Source organism: Chiloscyllium plagiosum, chromosome 33 (genome assembly GCF_004010195.1).
Source record: "Chiloscyllium plagiosum isolate BGI_BamShark_2017 chromosome 33, ASM401019v2, whole genome shotgun sequence".
In the NCBI taxonomy this organism is placed as follows: domain Eukaryota; kingdom Metazoa; phylum Chordata; class Chondrichthyes; order Orectolobiformes; family Hemiscylliidae; genus Chiloscyllium; species Chiloscyllium plagiosum.
Genome location: NC_057742.1, coordinates 35,106,551 through 35,125,173, shown reverse-complemented (window position 1 = coordinate 35,125,173; position 18,623 = coordinate 35,106,551). Strand labels below are relative to the sequence as shown.

The following is an 18,623-nucleotide window of genomic DNA, read 5'->3' as shown; positions in this document are numbered from 1 at the left end:
GGTGCAGAGGAGGTTTACCTGGATGTTGCCTGGTATGGTAGGAAGATTGTATGAGGAAAGGCTGAGGCACTTGGGGTTGTTTTCATTGGAGAAAAGAAGGTTTAGGGGTGACTTGGTAGAGGTGTACAAGATGATTAGGGGTTTAGATCGGGTTGACCATGAGAACCTTTTTCCACGTATGGAGTCAGCTATTACGAGAGGGCATAGCTTTAAATTAAGGGGTGGTAGGTATAGGACAGATGTTAGGGGTAGATTCTTTACTCAGCGAGTGGTGAGTTCATGGAATGCCCTGCCAGTAGCAGTGGTGGACTCTCCCTCTTTATAGGCATTTAAACAGGCATTGGATAGGCATATGGAGGATAGTGGGCTAGTGTAGGTTAGGTGGGCTTGGATCGGTGCAACATCAAGGGCCAAAGGGCCTGTACTGCGCTGTATTTTTCTATGTTCTATGTACTATGTACTCCAAATGTGGTCTTATTAATGTACTGCACAGCCACAATATGACGTTCCAACTCCTGTACGAAATACTCTGATGACAACATGTGTGTTAAACTACTTCTTCACCACCCTGTCTATCTGTGACGCCACTTTCAAGGAACTATGGACATGCACCCCTTAGTGTCTCTGTTTGATAACATTCTCCAGGGCCTTACCATTAACTGTGTAAGTCCAGCACTGTGTGTCTTACATGACATTTATCCAAGTTAAACTTCATCTGCCATTCCTCTGCCCACTGGCCCATTTGATCAAGATTCCATTGTACTCTTGAATAACCTTCTGCATGGTCCACTACACCACCAATTTTGGTGTCAGCCGTACATCTAGCAACCATGTCTCCTATATTCTCATATAAATTGTTTATCTAAATCAAAAACAACAGTGGACCTAGCACCAATCCTTGCAGCACACTCTTGGTCACAGGCCTTCTGTCTGAACAAGAAGCCCTTATCACCAAGACATCCCTTTACCTGTGAGCAGCCTTCCCCAAGCAACTTTTGAAAGTTCCTGTCTTATGCCATCAAAATTAGCTGTCCCATTTCAGAACTTCAATTTGCTGTCCAGACCTATCCTTTCCCATAACTATTTTAAAACGAGTAGAATTATGGTCATTGATCGCAAAGTGCTCCCCCATTAACACTGCAATCACTTGCCCTGCCTTATTAATCACAAGGTCGTTGAGTTTTGCCCCTACTCTCATAGGGGATTCTATACAGAGGAACCTCAATTATCCAAATATCAATTATCTGAATTTTGGAATATCTGAAATAGATCTCAATAGATCCCAATACAAACATTACATTAAAGAGGCCTTTCCAACACTATTCCAACACTTTTGTTTACAATGATAAAAATGATGTTGGCTTACTGAAATGCTGCCGAGAACAATCCTGGACATTGATGGGGGCACAGGCACCATCTCCAATTGACTGACCTCCCACCGTCGCTCTCTGTCTCTCTCTCTTTCCCCCCCCCCCCCACACTTTCCCTGGAGTTTTATACAGGGGTGTACCCTAACACCGTCCCCAAATAATCTCTCCAAAATTGTCCTGTAGAGGGCAATGAGGAACTTGTCAAAAAGTTGTAGTAGTTGTGTGTGTGGCTGTGTGTGTGCGCGTGCGCACACTATTTTGAGACTCAGCGCCCAAAGGCAGCAGCATTCTTATTGTTGGTGTGCAGTCTGGCTGCCCAGGACAGTGGGCGGGGGGGCTGGAGCAGGGTTGGGGGCAGAAGTGCGCTGGGTGGGTGGAAGGGGAGTGGGGGCGGATGTGGCAGAGTGGTGCGGAAGGGGAGTGGGGTTGTGGGTGGAAGGGGGAGCGGGAGTGGGGACAGGGAGGCAGGAGCTTGCGTGTGGTGTGCTGGTGCCTTGCCTCTGGAGCAGACTTACCAAGCGCTTGCTGTGTCAATCACATTGACCTGACTGGTGGGGCGGGGGGAGGCTTTAGCAATGTTGCAGGACCCACAAATGTGTGTCTGCTCAGAAACAAACCCTGAAACAGCGAGAGGGAGCAAGGCAGGCAGAGCGAGGAAAAAGGAAACTTCAGAAAACTCTGAGCCCCAGATAGGCATTGAATCAATTAACCGAATAATCAATTGTCCAAACAAAATACAGCCCGCCCATCTCGTTCGGATAACCGAGTTTCCTTTGTATAACAATTGAGAAACATTTTTTGAATAGTGATAACAAATTCCTCCCTATCCAAGACCTGAACACCATGGCAATCCCAGTCTTTGTTGAGAAAATTTAAATCATCTATTATTATAACTATTATTCTTCCAGCTATCTGCAATCTCTCTACATTTTTGCTCCTCAATTTCCTGTTGACTACTGGGGCATCTATAGTACAATCTCATGAAAGTGATTACCCACTTATTTCTCAGTTCCACCCATATAGCTTCACAGGACAACATCCTCCCCAAGTAGTGTTTTGATGTTTTCCTAACCAACAACCCGATTGCCCCTCCTCTCTTGCCTTCCCTTCTATCCTTCCTATAGCAACTATACCACATTATCACAGTAGAGAAATGTTATCTTTCTGCATTCATTCTTTCAATACCATTTTTCATAATTATCTGGTATCTATGGGAACAGGGGTATGCCAACTGACCAAATATTCTGGATAATTCAAGAGGTCGACATAATCAATGTAAAAACACACATTAAATAATAGAAACATAACGCAGGGAGTACACATATCGCTGCTTTATTTTCTTTATAGCATAAATTTCTTAAACAACAATGTAACTTTGTCTTAAATGAAACTTCCCAGCAGAGAGCCTTCTCACTCGCACCACCAACTGACTACTGGTATTTCAAGAGAAATTGACTCGAAATTGAATCAACTGTTGATATTTTGTGTAGTCATTCAACGGAATAAGTATATTTACATTATCGTAAATAAATTAAACTATAAGAATAATACAGTAAACTTCACAGTATTTGAGGCATATAACGTTTGCCGGTTTGACAAGACAACTGGTTCATAAGGTGCTGGTTAAAACAAAGTTTGCTGTATCTCTATTTCCTATTCAAATGTTTATTTTTAGTAGAATGACCCAGCTGCTAATCCTTTCTTGATATGTACATCATGCAATTCTGGTATCACATTACAAATCTTCTTCAGTGTCTCCCCATTTTCTTCATAATCAAGAGACCAAAATTACATAATATACTCTGTCTGGTCTAAGCAAGGTTCAATTCAGGTTTAAGACAACTTCCCTTCTTTTAAATTTCATTCCTCTAATTTCCATTTTATTTTGTCTTTTATATCCTAAGATATTTTATAAATGCATTAAAGGTAAGAGGTTAACCAGGGAAAAAGTAGGGTCCATTAGGGATCAAGGTGGCAGCCTGTATTTGAAGATGCTTGACATTGGAGGGGGGTTAAATAAATACTACTCTTCAGTCTGCATCCTGGAAAAGGAGAAGTTAGGTACAGAATTCAGTAAAAGGGACTGATGAAAACTTGTACAGTTTAACATCGGAAATGGGGAGGCATGAAAGTCTCTGTCAGGCTTAAAAATGGACAACTGCCCTGGCCTGGATAAACTGCATCCCAAGCTGCTGTGGGAGGCAAGGGGTAATTGTTCACAGATCCCTGAAGTTGGCAGTGCATGTGAATAGGATAGTTAAGGGATATGAGACACTTGCTTTCATCAGTCGTGGCTGACAAACTTGTAATTCCCTTCTGGCCATGATGTAGGTGCCAGAGCACTGGACGACAGCTAATATAGTTTCATTTTTCAAGAAGAATGGTAGAGATGAAGACAAATTACTGACCTGTGAGTCGGAAGTCAGTGGCAGGGAAACTACTGGAGAAACATCTAAAGGAGAGAATTAATATCCACTTGGAAAGTCATGGGCTAATTATGCATAGTCAGCATAGCTTTGGTAGAGGGAAGTCACGCTGAACAAATTGTCACAATTTTTAAAAAATGTGATCAAGTGTGTGGTTGAGGAGAGTTCAGCTGACACAGTTTAAATGGAATTTAGCAAAGCTTTTGACAATGTCCCACATGGGAGACTGATTGAGAAGGTTAAAGCACATGGAGTTCGCGGAATCTTGCTGAGATGGATCAGAAACTGGTTTAGTAATATGACAGTGGTAGGAAGCTGTCGAGTGACTGATGGTAGTAATCCACAAGGATCAGTACTAGGACCCTTATTGTTGTTACATACATAAATTATATAGATGAAAGTGTGGGAGGAATGTTAAGCAAGTTGTGAGATGACCTCAAATTTGGTAGAATGGTTAATAGTGAAGATAATGGTTGTAGATTGCAGGAAGATATAGATGAGTTGGTCAGATGGGCAGATCAGTGGCAGATGGTATTTAACCCTCAAGTGCAAGGTGATGCACTTTGGAAGAAACAACAAGGGAGTATTTAATGAATGGTGGGATATTGGGTAGCTCAGAGAAACAGAGGGACCTTGGGGTAATTGTTCACAGATCCCTGAAGTTGGCAGTGCATGTGAATAGGATAGTTAAGGGATATGAGACACTTGCTTTCATCAGTCGTGGCTTAGAGTATAACAGCAAGGAGGCAATGTTGGATTAGAAGGCAATGTTGGAGTTGTACAGTGCATTGGTCAAGTCATAGCTGGAGTAATATATGCAGTTCACTTACAGGAAGGATGTGATAGCACTAGAAGGGGTAAAGAGGAGATTCATCAGGAGAATGGGCCTGGGATGGAGAAATTGAGCTCTAAGGAGATATAGCTCATGCCTGAAATGTCGATTCTCCTGCTCCTTGAATGCTGCCTGACCTGCTGCACTTTTCCAGCAACACATTTTCAGCTCTGATCTCCAGCATCTACAGTCCTCACTTTCTCCTATAAGGAGATAAGCTTGGATTGTTATCTTTACAGTAGTGAAGTCTGTAGTGGGGACATGATTGAGGTGCGTAAGATAATGAGGGCTACTGACAGGGTGAAGAGAGAGCAGCTATTCCCCTCGGTTGAGGGGTCAATCACAAGGGGGCATAGTTTGAGGGTAAGGGTGCAGGAGATTCAGAGGGGATTTGAGAAAAAGCTTTTTCCCCTCAGAAGGTGGTGCGAATCTGGGAAGGTAGTGGAGGTTGGAAGCCTTACAACCTTTAAAGAATAGTTTGATGAGCACTTGAAATATCATAAAGATAAAAGTCACACAACACTAGGTAATACTCCAAAAGGTTTACTTGGAGGCACTAGCTTTTGGACTGCTATTCCATCATCCACAATCACCTCATGAAGGAGCTGTGATCTGAAAGCTAGTGCTTCCAAATAAACCTGTTGGACTATAACCTGTGTGATCTTTAACTTTGTCCGCCCCATCATAACATTCAAGGATATGGGACAAGTGCAAGAAATTGGGATTGGTGTGCCTTTAGTAGTACAGCCTGTAGTTATATTGGTGCAGATGCCATGAATCAAGGTGCCTTTTCTCCACTGTATGAGTTTATGACTTTTAATCTGAGGTGCATTTTTTCCGGATTAATACATTTGTTCTCCAAGATCCAGTGGTTCCTCTACCCCATCTATACTTGTACCTTTCAGGTAATAGCTTATTCTTCTGCCCGTCATAGCATTCTTTTTAACTGATGCTCCTATAAAATATTTTATGTTCCTTGATCACTGAATTTTACAGTTCGTCTTTGTCTACCTAACCATTTTTAGAATTAGAATTAGTGTTTTATTGTCGTGTATACTTAAGTACAGGGATAGAGGAGAACAGTGAAAGCTTACAGTTGCCATTCAAAGCGCCATCTTAGGTACAAGGTGGCTAGGTACAAAATTTAGATAAAAAGTAGAAAAACTAAAGAAGTAGGTTAAAAGTTCAACATTATAGTTCTTCTCAGTACAAAGCAGTAAATAAGAAATAAAGTTAAAAGCTCCAAATTATAGACCTCTTTTAGCTATGGGCCTGCAGTTGCTCTACTCTAGGCTTTTCCCATGAGGGCTCGATCTCTCGACCCTTGCGCCTCAGTGCTGCTGTCTCTCTGTCAGTCAATTACCAGCCACCCCGCCACAAGCTCTGGTGTCGCTCCAGCCCCCAAGTCACTTCCATGATGCCATCAATTCCCAGAGTCCTGCCTAGGCACACCAACTGCCTCATGGCCCCAGCTGCTGCCATTGCTGCCACTGCCTCCATGACCAAGCTCCCTCCAGAAGGTACAGAAAACAAAAAAGAGAGAAAAAGAAAAAAAAAACGCAAGAAAAAAGAAAGAAAAGCAGTCAAAGTGGATAAGCTCTGGCTCAGGAGCCCAGTATCCTTCATCGTACACTGCTCTGGTGAGTATGTGCTTTCTTAATGCTTAAATCATTCCTTGTTCATCTCTGGAGATCCACTCGTACTAATTTTTTCTTTCCTTTTAGCTGAATATATTTTTCTTGCACACTGTTGAACAACATTTTAAAGTATTTCTCATTATTGTTCTGTATCTTTATTTGCCAATATTCGTGCCTACTTTATTTTCCCTAAATTCTAACCCGAGTCCTTCAAAATCTGCTTCTCACCCATCTGTCCACCTTGTTTTCGTCATACTCATGCCCATTTCTATCAACATCTTAAAGTGATCACCGTCAGCTGGCTGTTCCCCTTCTTTTACTTCTATCATTGCTTCAATTTCTACCTTTCGATGAAATAGCAAATCTTGTGTTCAAGATTTTACATACTGGGTTAAAAGAATCACACATACACATTGTGAGAACTCTATTCTCTTATTCCTTTAACCTATTGCTTTTGCCTAATTAATATTAGAATAGTTGGAATCTCTCATGGTTATTATTCTATGCATTTTACTCGTTGCCCCAACTTCTCTGTATATTCCTTCTCCCAATATAATGCGGTTAGTAGGCTATAGTGTTATGCATCCTTTATTAACTTTTATCTTTATCCATATGAATCCTGTTGGGTCAAATATATTGCACATACATCGATGTGGAAATATCTTGCTCTCAGATGTTATGTAGCCATTATGTTCAATCCAAAACAATTGTTATGGTGTCTGTTCCTTTCTGAAATCTAAATGCTCCACATTTTTGACTGTGCCACTGCTTCATCTATTTATTTTTAGTCTGCACAGTGTTATCTTTCATGTTGCATTCTTTACTGTTTAGGTGGGCTGTGTACTGAGCTCGAATATAACATGGAGACTAGACTGTAGGGGAGGTGCCATACAGGACCAAACCTTCAGGTTTAGCCTGCAGAACAAAAGCTGCACGACCCAAGAACAAGGTTGCTTGTTCTGTCATTTGTATGCACAAAACCACTGACAACAATTTATCTGCCACACTTCTCTTATGTAAACTAAGCTATAACCTTGCAGGGGATGGGGAAGAAAGCAAGAAAGAAAGCAAGAAAGAAAGAGAGAGAGAAAATTTGAAAAATCTTGTAAAACAGTAAAGAGGAAGTAAACAATTATAGTTACAATCAGGGATATTCTAAAGTTTTGTATACATGCGCTAGCAAAGCAATTCATGCCCATGGTAAATTACGAAGTATAGTTGCATAATTTGTTTAGTTCAACCACGCGTAACCAAAATGCACTCATTATTAAAGAATTTGTTTATAATTAAACCAAGTTGAATACATTCCACAAAGATCAGAAAGAGATTGGAATTCTGGAAGTCACTAAAAAGAGATTAGAACATTCACATACTGCACAGGAAAGTAGAACCAAACAACCTCTCACACTTGCTCTTTCACTCATCTCTTCTGTAGACTTGGTAGTGATGCCTCGATATAACCAAACATACACTGTTTTGACATGCAGATTAGGATTAGCCACATTCAGGGCAGTGGTATCGAGTGCTGGATTCACGAAACTTTACTTCACCAATTACAAAGAACAAAGAACAATACAGTACAGGAAGTGTCCTTTGGCCTTCCAAGCCTGTGCTGACACATTTTGCCCTTCTATATTAGAACCGTCTTCGTTTAGATGATCTGTATCCCTCTATTCTCTTCCTATTCATGTATTCGTTCAGGTGCTTCTTCAAATGTTGTCTTTGACTCTGTTTCCACCACCTTCACTGGCAGCGTGTTCCAGGCACTCACTGCTCTTTGTGCAAAAAATGTGCCTCCCACATCTCTGTTAAACTGACCACTGCCCTCTGCTTTCCCCCTCGCACCTTGAACCTGTGTCCCCAAGTAATTGATTCCTCTGCACTGGGAAAAAGCCTCATACATTTCACTCTATCCATGCCATTCACAATTGTATAGACTTCTACCAGGTTGCCCCTCAACCTCCTGCATTCTGGTGAAAATGGACCCAGTTTATCCAAACTTTCTTCATAGCTAAAATTCCCCAAAGCAGACAACACCCTGGTAAGCCTTTCCTGTATTCTCTCCACAGCATCCGCATCCTTCTGGTAGTGTAGTGACCAGAACTGTTAGCAAAAGCTGTAATTTTTTTTCCCCCTAGAGGTCACAAGAATATTAGAAAGAATATGATTTGTATCATCGATAGTCACAGATGAGGTGCTGGAAAACTGGAGGTTGGCTACCGTGGTGCCACTATTTAAGAACGATGGTAAGGTAAAGTCAGAGAACTACAGACTGCTGAGCCTGACATCAGTGGTGGACAAGTTGTTGGAGGAAATCCTGAAAGGCAGGACTTAACAAGTATTTGGAAAGGCAAGGACTGATTCGGGATAGTCAACACGGCGTTGTTGATGGGAAATCATGTCTCACTAACTTGACTGAACTTTTTTTAAAGTAGTAACAAAGAGGATTGATGAGGGCAGAGTGGCGCACTTGATCTATATGGACTTCGACAAGGTTCTCTGGATAGACAGGTTAGCAAGGTTCAGTCACATGGAATGTAGGGAGAACTAGCTATTTGGATACAGAACTGGCTTGAATGTAGAAAACAGAGGGTGGTGGTGGAGGGTTGCCATTCAGACTGGAAGCACAGGGCCCATGGTGGACAGATGGAAACTGAGTTGCACCAGAAGCCATATTCATAAGCATGCAGGGTTCTCAGATTGTTTTTGGGCCTGAAGAAGTTCAAGAGATTGGGAGAGGTGTGGCCATGGCAGGAATTGAAAATGGGTTTATTGTACCAGCAGCCAATAGAGATCAGAAAGCTCAGGAGTGACGGGTGAAGATCAAAATATTGCATTTTAATTAGCTTACCAACATTTTCTGGCCATGACTGGAAAGCAAAGTGCCAACCCCTTAGAAAAGCAGGCAAATAGAAATCAAAAAAAGGGAAAGAACTAAAGATGATTCATTTCGATTTGAATTATTCTTCTAATTTCAAGAAGGTGAATGGGCAAAACCTGGCATCTAATTATATAACAGATATAAACACAACATCCTAAAAACACAGAAGTCCATGCAAGCAGTTTAACTTCGAAGGAAGAGGAAATCGACATGAAAGCAAAGGCTTTCCTAGATTTCCTCAAAATTGACATCTGTTCTTGTAGCTACATGATAACACAAGGAATGATGCCACAATTGTTGGACTGATAATACAACTTAATCGTTTCCACATTAATTATGTGCACTAATTCCATCATAGATTTGCAAGCACATTATGTTAAAAAAAAACAAATACTGGGAACCAGTGAAGCAGTGGTGACTCTCAGGGCACAATATCGAAGACCAGCTGGATCAAAATTGGTGGGTGGAAAGTCTTTACTAAGTGCAGTTTAGAGATGTGATCAATAAGTTTTTTGAAACTGCAGGATATTCTACTTCATTTTTGTACAATATAAATCAATGGAAAGGAGGAAAAAGTTCCTTTCCTGAAAAACAAAAACAAAAAAAAAATCATTTGCATCTTGTCAATACAAATTCAGAGAAAAAGAAAATAAACAAGAATTTGCGGCAAAGAAAAGTAACAAAAAAATTTGTTTTGTCTGTTGCATTAGAGAGGTTGGAAAAGCCACTGGGCTGTCACCACTGCTCTTCTTTGAAGGTTTTTCGCGAGCTAAGTGAGCAGTTAGTCCTTGGTTTAATGTCTCCTCCAAAAGATGATGCATGCACTTACATAATTGTGGAGAGAAGTGTCAGTCTAGTTCCTGTGCTTGTGGTTTTATCCTACAAACATCTGATTCAGAGATGAGATAACTAACAACTGCGCAGTGACCGAGATAAATGAAATGCCAAGGATTACACAAGACTGCCTTCAATACTGACAGCAAGATTGAGCAAACCAAATAACTAAGACTCTTGCTTCATTCCAAAAATGCACATATTCCATCAATGAGTAACAACATAAAAAGGAAGCATCAAACTGAAGAATTGTTTCACTGCACAATAATTGCATGAAAACTGGAAATGTTCAAACTCACCTGCAGTGACATCTCAATTATCATCATCAATTTCTTAATACCAATCCATACATTGTTTCCCTTCACATGCTGCGTGATCCTTGCTCGTTCGCGATCATCAAACCTGCCAAGAAGCTGTAAAAATAAGTCAATTTAATTCTCATTAAATAAAGTCTCTTTTCTCCATCATAAATTGGTCTTTTACTGGGGTGTAATTCCACTGATGCTAGCACTGCCCTAGCCCCCTGCACCTTTTAAATGAGAAAGCCCAATGACCATCTGCATTGCACTCACTGTAGAAGACATCTCACCACTCTTCATTCAACTCTTGGTCAAGATCCACACTGCAGAATTTCCCATAAAAGGTACCATGGGACGCAAGCCTGGCTGTTTTCCTCTCCTCATTTGAAGTGTAATGGCCTTTAAGTCAGCTGAGTACTAATCATGGGTCAGTTGACTAACTGACCCATGAAGGCCTGCATGGTTTAACTACTGCCATAACAAGCTAACTCATGTGGTAATAATAAAGAAATATAGTATGCAAAATAATTGAATGAATATATGCTACAGTTAACATATATCAATTATATACCATATAATGTACTAAATTTACACCAATGTAAAGCTATAACAATGAGATAGCAAAGGTAGTCCACCCACATAAGCATGTGACTAAGTACCATAGTATCAGGATGGGTTAACCATGAACAGTTACGGCCATTTTGATTTGAAACTGGTCCAATGGTACTGATGTAATAGAAAAATCATTTTAAAAATATATTGGCAACTATATTTCCTTTAAAAGTATCAATTGACACTAAGTACATTCTCTCAAAGGAATAAATTATTGATTGTTGGAGTTAAATGACATGCAACTTAACTAGAGGCAACACAGTACATGAAAGCAGCAGTGATAAAAGAAAATCCAAGCGTTTGGTAATCTGTTCAAGTTCTTGCAAAAGTTATCTGACCCATGGTACATTAGATGGGAGGCATTTGGCCAAATATATATGCTTCCTAAATTCAAGATATCCCAAACATAATTTTCTAGAAAAAAGTAAATTACTTTCAGTTACAACGTGTATTACACTTTGACACAGAGACAGATTTAGAAGACTGCACATACACAATCAGGCTCCCAACTTTACCAAATTCCAAAGTTATCCCAAAGTGTCAGAAAACAAGCCCCTTTGCTGGCTGCAGAGGCTTCCTAACAAAAGAATTCTTGGTGTAGATGCACAGTAAGAAAAAAACCATAACCCTGCATCAACATGCAATCTTTTACAAGAGAAGCCTTCAGACTACTCGTTTAGGAATCTGAAAAAACATCAATCCCAGCTGAAGGTTGTAGAACCTAGTTGATACAATTTTACTCTGCATCTAGCTATGCTAACTCTGACCTAAGAACTACTTTTCTTTAACAATTGCCCAAATGCTTCTTTACCTCAATCTCAACTTCACTATCTGAATGCATCCAACAACTTACAAAAAGATACCCGAGATGTGACAATTAATTTTCTAACGTTCTTGGAGATATTTATGTCCGTCCAATGAAAGGAGGAATGGGGAGTGGTTAAACATACAAGTTGTGATGCCAATATATTCGTACAGTAAAACGGCCTTCTAGATGATTAACTGAACCTATCACAATTTTACTTTCATTCATTTGTGGGATGTGGGCGTTGCTAGCTTGCCAGAATTTATTGCTCACCCCTAATTGCCCTTGAGAAAGTGGTGGTGAGCTGCTTTCTTGAACCACTGCAGTCCACCTGCTGTGGGATGACCCATAATGCCCTTTGAGAGGGAATTTCCAGGATTTTGACCTAGTGACAGTGAAGGAACGGTGACATATTTCCAAATCAGGACGATGAGAGGCTTGGGGGGCAACTTGAAGATGGTGGTGTTCCCATGTATCTGTTGCCCATGTCCTTCTTAGAGGGAAGTGGTTGTGGGTTTGGAAGGTGCTGTCTGAGGATCTTTGGTGAATTTCTGCAGTGCATCTTGTAGATAGTACTCATTTCAGTCACTGAGTGTCGCTGGTGGATGGAGTGGATGTTTGCGTATGAAGCGTCAGTGAAGCAGGCTGCTTTGTCCTGAATAATATCAAGTTTCTTGAGTGTTGTCAGAGCTGCACTCATTCAGGCAAATGGAGAGTATCCCATCACACTCCTGACTTGTGCTGTAGTGGATGGTAGACAGGGTTTGGGCATTCAGAGGTGAGTTACTCACCACAATACTCCTAGCCTCTGACTTGCTCTTGTAGCCACTGTGTTTATGTGGTGAATCCAGTTGCGTTTTTGGTCAATGGTAACCCTGATGGTAGCACCATTGAATGTCAAGGGTCAGTGGATAGATGGTCTCTTCTTAGTGATGGTCATAGCCTGGCATTTGTGTGGCACAAATGTTACTTGCCACTGGTCAGCTCAAGCCTGGATATTGTTCAGATCTTGTTCCCTTTGTACAAGGACTTGTTCGGTGTCTGAGGAGTTGTGAATTGTGCTGAACATTATGCAATCATTGGTAAACATCCCCACTTCTAACCTTATGGAGGAGGCAAGGTCATTAATAAAGCAACTGAAAATGGTTGGGCCTAGGACACTATCCTGAGCAACTCCTGCAGCTAAAATGACTGACCTCCAACAACCTATGTATCAGGTATGACTCCAACTACTGGAGCATTTGCCCTCTGATACCATTAAAAGGGATCAGAAAAGATTTAAGGATGTTGCCAGGGTTGGAGGATTTGAGCTAGAGGGTGGGGCTGATTAGGCTGGGGTTGTTTTCCCTGGAGTGCCAGAGGCTTGGGGGCGGGGGGGGGGTGACCTTATAGAGGTTTATAAAATCATGAGGGGTGTGTCTAGGGTAAATAGACAAGGTATTTCCTTGGGGTGGAGATGTCCAGAACTAGGGGGCATAGGTTTAGGGTGAGAGGGGAAAAATTTAAAATGGACCTAAGGGGTAACCTTTTCACGCGGAGGGTGGTGTGTGTATGGAATGAGCTGCCAGAGGAAGTTGTGGAGGCTGGTACAATTACAACATTTAAAAGGCATCTGGATGGGTATATGGATAAAAAGGTTTTAGAGGGATATGGGCCAAGTGCTAACAAATGGGACTTAATTATGTTAGGATATTGAGTCGGTTTGGATGAGTTGGACTGAAGTGTCTTCTTTCTGTGCTATACATGTCTCTGATCAAAGTGCTGAAGCAAAACTGTAATGCCATACTCAGATGAATGCAGCCTTGATGTCAAGGGCTGTCACTCACTTCACCTCAGGAATTCAGCTCTTTTGTCGGTTTTGAACCAAGGCTGCAATGAGGTCAGGAGCCCAAACTGGGAATTACTGAGCAGTTTATTGCTGAGCAGGTTCTGCTTGATAGCAACTGTTGATGACACCTTCCATCAGTTTGCTGATGACCAAGAGTAGACTGATGAAGCAGTAATTGGCTGGGTTCAATTTGTCCTACTTTTTAAATGTACAGGACAGACTGGGCAATTTTCCACATTGTCAGTGTCGTAACTGTATTGGAACAGCTTGGCTGTTCTGGAGCACAAGTCTTCAGTACCATTGCCATCAGGGCCTGTAGCATTTGCAGTACCCAGTGTCTCCAACCGTTTCTTGATTTGGTGTGCAGGGAATCCAATTGATTGAGGACTGGTACCTGTAAGGCTGGGAACTGCTGGAGGAGGGCGAGATCGATCTCCCACTAAGCATTCCTGGCTGAAGGTTGCTTCAAAAGCTTCAGCCTTATCTTCTGCACTGATGTGCTGGGCTCTTCTATCATTGGAGATGGGGATATTTGTAGAACAATCTCCCTCAGAGAATTGTTTAATTGTCTACCATCATTCGCAACTGGATGTGGCAAGAGTGGTGAGCTTAGACCTGATCCGTTAGCTCTATCATTTGGCGCTTAAGCTATTTGGCATGCAAGCACTCCTGTTTTGTGGCTTCACCAGACTGAGACCTCATCTTCCAGCATTCCTAGTGCTGCTTCTGGCATGCCCCCTTGTACTCTCCATTGAACCGGGGCTAATCCTGTGGCTTGATGCTAATGGGTGGGTGGAAATTATGCTGGGCCATGAGATAATAGATTGAGCTGAAGTACAATTCTGCTCCTGTTGATGGCCCACTGTGCCTCATGAATGCTCAGTCTTGAGTTGCTAGATCTGTTCGAAGTCTGTCCCATTTAGCACAGTGATGGTGCCACACAACTCGATGGAGGGTATTGTCAATGCAAAAGTAGGACTTCATTTCCACAAGGATATGTGGTGGACATTCTTAGCAATATTGTCATGGACAGACATATCTGCACCTGGTACATTGTTAAGGATGAGGTCAGGTGCTCTTCCCTCTTGTTGGTTCTCTCACCACCTGTTGCAGACCCAATCTAGCAGCAATGTCCTTTAGGACCTGACCAACTCAATCAGTAGCCAAGTCACTCTTGGTAATGGACATTGAAATTCCTCATCCAGAGTACATTTTGTATCCTTGCCAGCCTCAGTGCTTCCTCCAAGTGTTGCTCAACATGGAGGAGTACTGATTAATCAGCTGAGGGAGAATGGTACATAGTAATCAGCAGGAAGTTTCTTTGTCCAAGTTTAACCTGAAGCCATGAGACGTCATGAGGTCCAGAGTCAATGTTGAGGAATCCCACGGCAAGTCCCTCCCAACTGTACACCACTGTGCTATCACCTCTGCTGTCTGTCCTGCTGGTAGGACAGAACATATCCAGGGATGGTGGTGATGGTGATGTCTTGGACATTGTTTGTAAGGTATGATTCCATGAGTATGACTATGTCAGCCTGTTGCTTCAGTAGTCTGTGAGAGAGCTCTCCCAATTTTGGCACTAGTTCTTAAATGTTAGTAAGGAGGACTTTGCAGAGTCAACAGTGGTATTTCTGCCATTGTCTTTTCTGGAGCCTAGGTCAATGCCAGGTGACCTGTCCAGTTTCATTTCTTTGAGACCTTGTAGCGATTAGTACAACTGAATTGCTTGCTAGGCCATTTCAGAGGGCAATTAGAGTCAATCACATTGCTGTGGGTCTAGAGTCACACGCAGGCCAGACCAGGTGAGGATAGCAGATTTCCTTCCCTGAAGGACATTAGTGAACCAGTTGGGTTTTTCCAACAATTGACAATGGTTTAATGATCATCACAGTAGATTCTTAACTCCACAGTACCTTTTATTCCACCATCTGCCATGGTGGGGTTTGAACCTGTGACCCTAGAAAATAAGCTGAGTTTCTGATTTAACAGTCAAGCAATAAAATTACTCAGCCACCATGAGGTTAATGATTACTTTCAATTCAATCATGAACATGGATCCAATTTAATCAAATGTAGTTTACCCCAGATTAAACTTGCTGAGAGGATTAAACATAATGGAATGCCCATAGACCAGCATTACTAAATGAACATCTTGGGCTACGTAAATGACTCTGGGGGAAATCCCTGCATCTTAATGATATTAAAGCTTTTTAATTTCTGGTTTGTAATGTAATAACTGCAAAATTTATATTAATATGGTAAGTGAAATCCTGCCTTCCCCTTCATTGTAGTCTCAGTAATGAGTGCTGTATTAGACAGTTTATTCTGATTACTGTGGCTGAGAAACAAATGCATATGCTTTCACAACCTTTGCCATCATCTCAGAACTATGGTATTAAAAAATGACTCATTTAGTGTCAGCCAGCACTTTTGACATGTATGGAGAACAAGGCCATACCTTGGACAATGCGAATTTGGAACATTCATCTATGCCAAACATGCACATTTTAAAAAATCCTTCTGTGGGTGTGGACTGAATCAGCTAGCTTTCTCTTTAGCATTAGTATCCCTACAGTGTCCCAACAGGTCCACACCAACCCTCCGAAGAATAACCCACTCAGACCCATTCCCGACCCTAGATTTACCCCAGGCTAATAACCTACACTATCAGCAATTTAGCATGGCTAATTCACCTAACCTGCACATGTTTGCATTGTTGGAAGAAACCGGAACACCTGGAGGAAACCCACACAGACATAGGGAGAATGCGCAAATTTCACACAGAGAGTCGCCTGCGGTTGGAATCCTTGTGCTGTGAGGCAACAGTGCTAACCACTGAACCATCGTGCTGCACTCAACTAATAAGTTAGCCTTATTGCCAGCCTCTAACTGCCCTTGAGAAGGTTGTGATAAGCCTGCTTTCTTGAACCACAGTGCACCCATGCTCCTGCAAGGGACAAAGTTCAGGATTTTGACACTAAAAGAATGACAATATAATTCCAAGTCAGGGTGGTGCGTGGCTTTGAGGGGAGCATACAGGTGTTGGTGTTCCATTGTCCTTCCAGTTGGTGGAGGACAGGTGTTTGAAAATTGCAGTCAAGGGAGCCTTGATGAATTAATGTACTGCATCTTGTAGATGGTGCTCACTGCTACCACTGTGTGCCAGTGGTGGAGGTTGAAGGTGGTGGATATGACACTAGTCAAGTGTGGGCCCTAAAGGTCAAATACAAGCACTGGTGAGATGAGATCCTTAGGTGGCTCATAATTGGTCACATATGGGTCTCAACTTGTCTAGGGCCAGAGAGGCTGCCACTCACCTTACCCACCCAAACTTAATTGGGGTGAGTGAGGGATGTGGTGGAATCTGCACTCCACAAATCTGAACCAACTAAATGGCAGTACACATGCCTACTTTGCAGCCCACTCCCAGGGTCATTAAATTCTACCCATTCAGAAAATTCCCATGTACCATATGCTGAGCAACTCATTTGCCATCCTTTCAGTTTATGAACACAAGGATTTAGACACACAGAAAGACAGAGGCACAAATCAATAAACAGAAATTTCAGTGCCTAAGAATGCAGGAGTATAGCTGAAACTTAATATATCAAGCAAGATGCCAATGACATGGGGAAGTGCATATCTATTGCATTACTATAAGAAGAAGTGCACTTGTTCTTATAATGTGAACCCCATCAGCAACTACTTAACCATGAAAGTTATTTTCAGTATTGCTGAAGTGAAGGGAAATAAAGACTTTTTAAAAAAATAAGTGTTACTGGCTGCAATCTAAGTACCATGAAAGAGTGACAAAAGCAGGTTCAGTTGTGTTTTTAACTGGGAAACAATCGGATAAACATCCGAAGAAAAGAAAAATTGCGAGGCTGCAGGAAAAAAAAGAATAGGAACAAGATTAATTGATCTTCAGACAGCTGGCACACACACAATGGACCAAATGGCCTCTTTGTAGGCTGTAAATTATGATCCTACTCTATTAGTTTCTAACATTCATCTTCTCATATTCTCTGTAAAGATATGCTTACCTCTAAAGCTTCCATCAACTGTTGCCCTGTGCTTATGTTTGGAATATGGATGCTGGTACTGAAAACGTCCATCATCTCCATCTCTTGAAGAACATCTTTACGACTGGTCGTTCCAATGATTAACAACTTACGGCTCTATAAACAATAATACAGGAGACAATGATAAGCAATAAGTGAATCAGCGACAAGTCAGACCCCTTCAGAAAGTCATATTATGATCAAAGAACACTATTTTCTTCCCAACTGGACCAGAATTAAAATTGAAAAATTCCACCAGGGTCATGATTCTTCATAAGGAAATTGACCAGAAATCATATTCTATTCAGCTGTGGGATGTTACCAATTGGAAATTCAGTTCTGTTTGTCACCTCTTCTCATTATCCAGTGAACAGTGTCAGTAACTGGAACAACTCTAGTATCTTTGCAGTCATTAATTCAGAATATGACAGAACTAGCTGACCAGAGTAATTGGTAGTCTGGTCCTGCAGACTCCATTCCACCACACACACTATACATCCTCACCATCCCAAGTTCAAAGTCTTGAAACCTACAAGTTGTGGCAAACCATGGGAGCCGATATAAAGCTGATCACTCAAAGGCATTTTGATTTTTGGCATTCTCAAATCTGTTACTCAGAAACCATTGAGTGTTGTAGTCCTGAATAGAACAAATTCTTGGACAAGTCTTACATCTCCAAATTTCAAAGATATCATAAACTTCTTTCATTGCAAAGACCAGACTTCAATAGCACTGCACTGGCTATAAACTAGATTGCTGGAAAAGCGCAGCAGGTCAGGCAGCATCCAGGGAACAGGAGAATCAACGTTTCGGGCATAAGCCCTTCTTCAGGAATGGGGAAAGTTTGTCCAGCAGGCTAAGATAAAAGGTAGGGAGGAGGGACTTGGGGGAGGGGCGTCGGAAATGTGATAGGTGGAAAGAGGTCAAGGTGAGGGTGATAGGTCAGACTGGGGTGAGGGCGGAGAGGTCGGGAAGAAGATCTCAGGTTAGGAAGGCGGTGCTGAATTCGATGGATTAGACTGAGACAAGGTGGGGGGA

At 41.7% G+C, this 18,623-nt stretch overlaps 1 protein-coding gene across 1 annotated transcript in view; it reads right to left on the bottom strand.

The window, feature by feature from the left end:
* Positions 1-18,623, bottom strand: part of LOC122540015 (vesicle-fusing ATPase) — a 278,045-nt gene that overhangs the window by 36,382 nt on the left and 223,040 nt on the right. Inside the window, exons 18-19 of the mRNA XM_043675302.1 lie at positions 17,568-17,702; positions 10,280-10,393 (exon numbers count right to left, since the gene is read on the bottom strand). Coding sequence (XP_043531237.1) covers positions 10,280-10,393; positions 17,568-17,702 — 249 coding nt within the window. The remainder of the gene's footprint in view (positions 1-10,279; positions 10,394-17,567; positions 17,703-18,623) is intronic.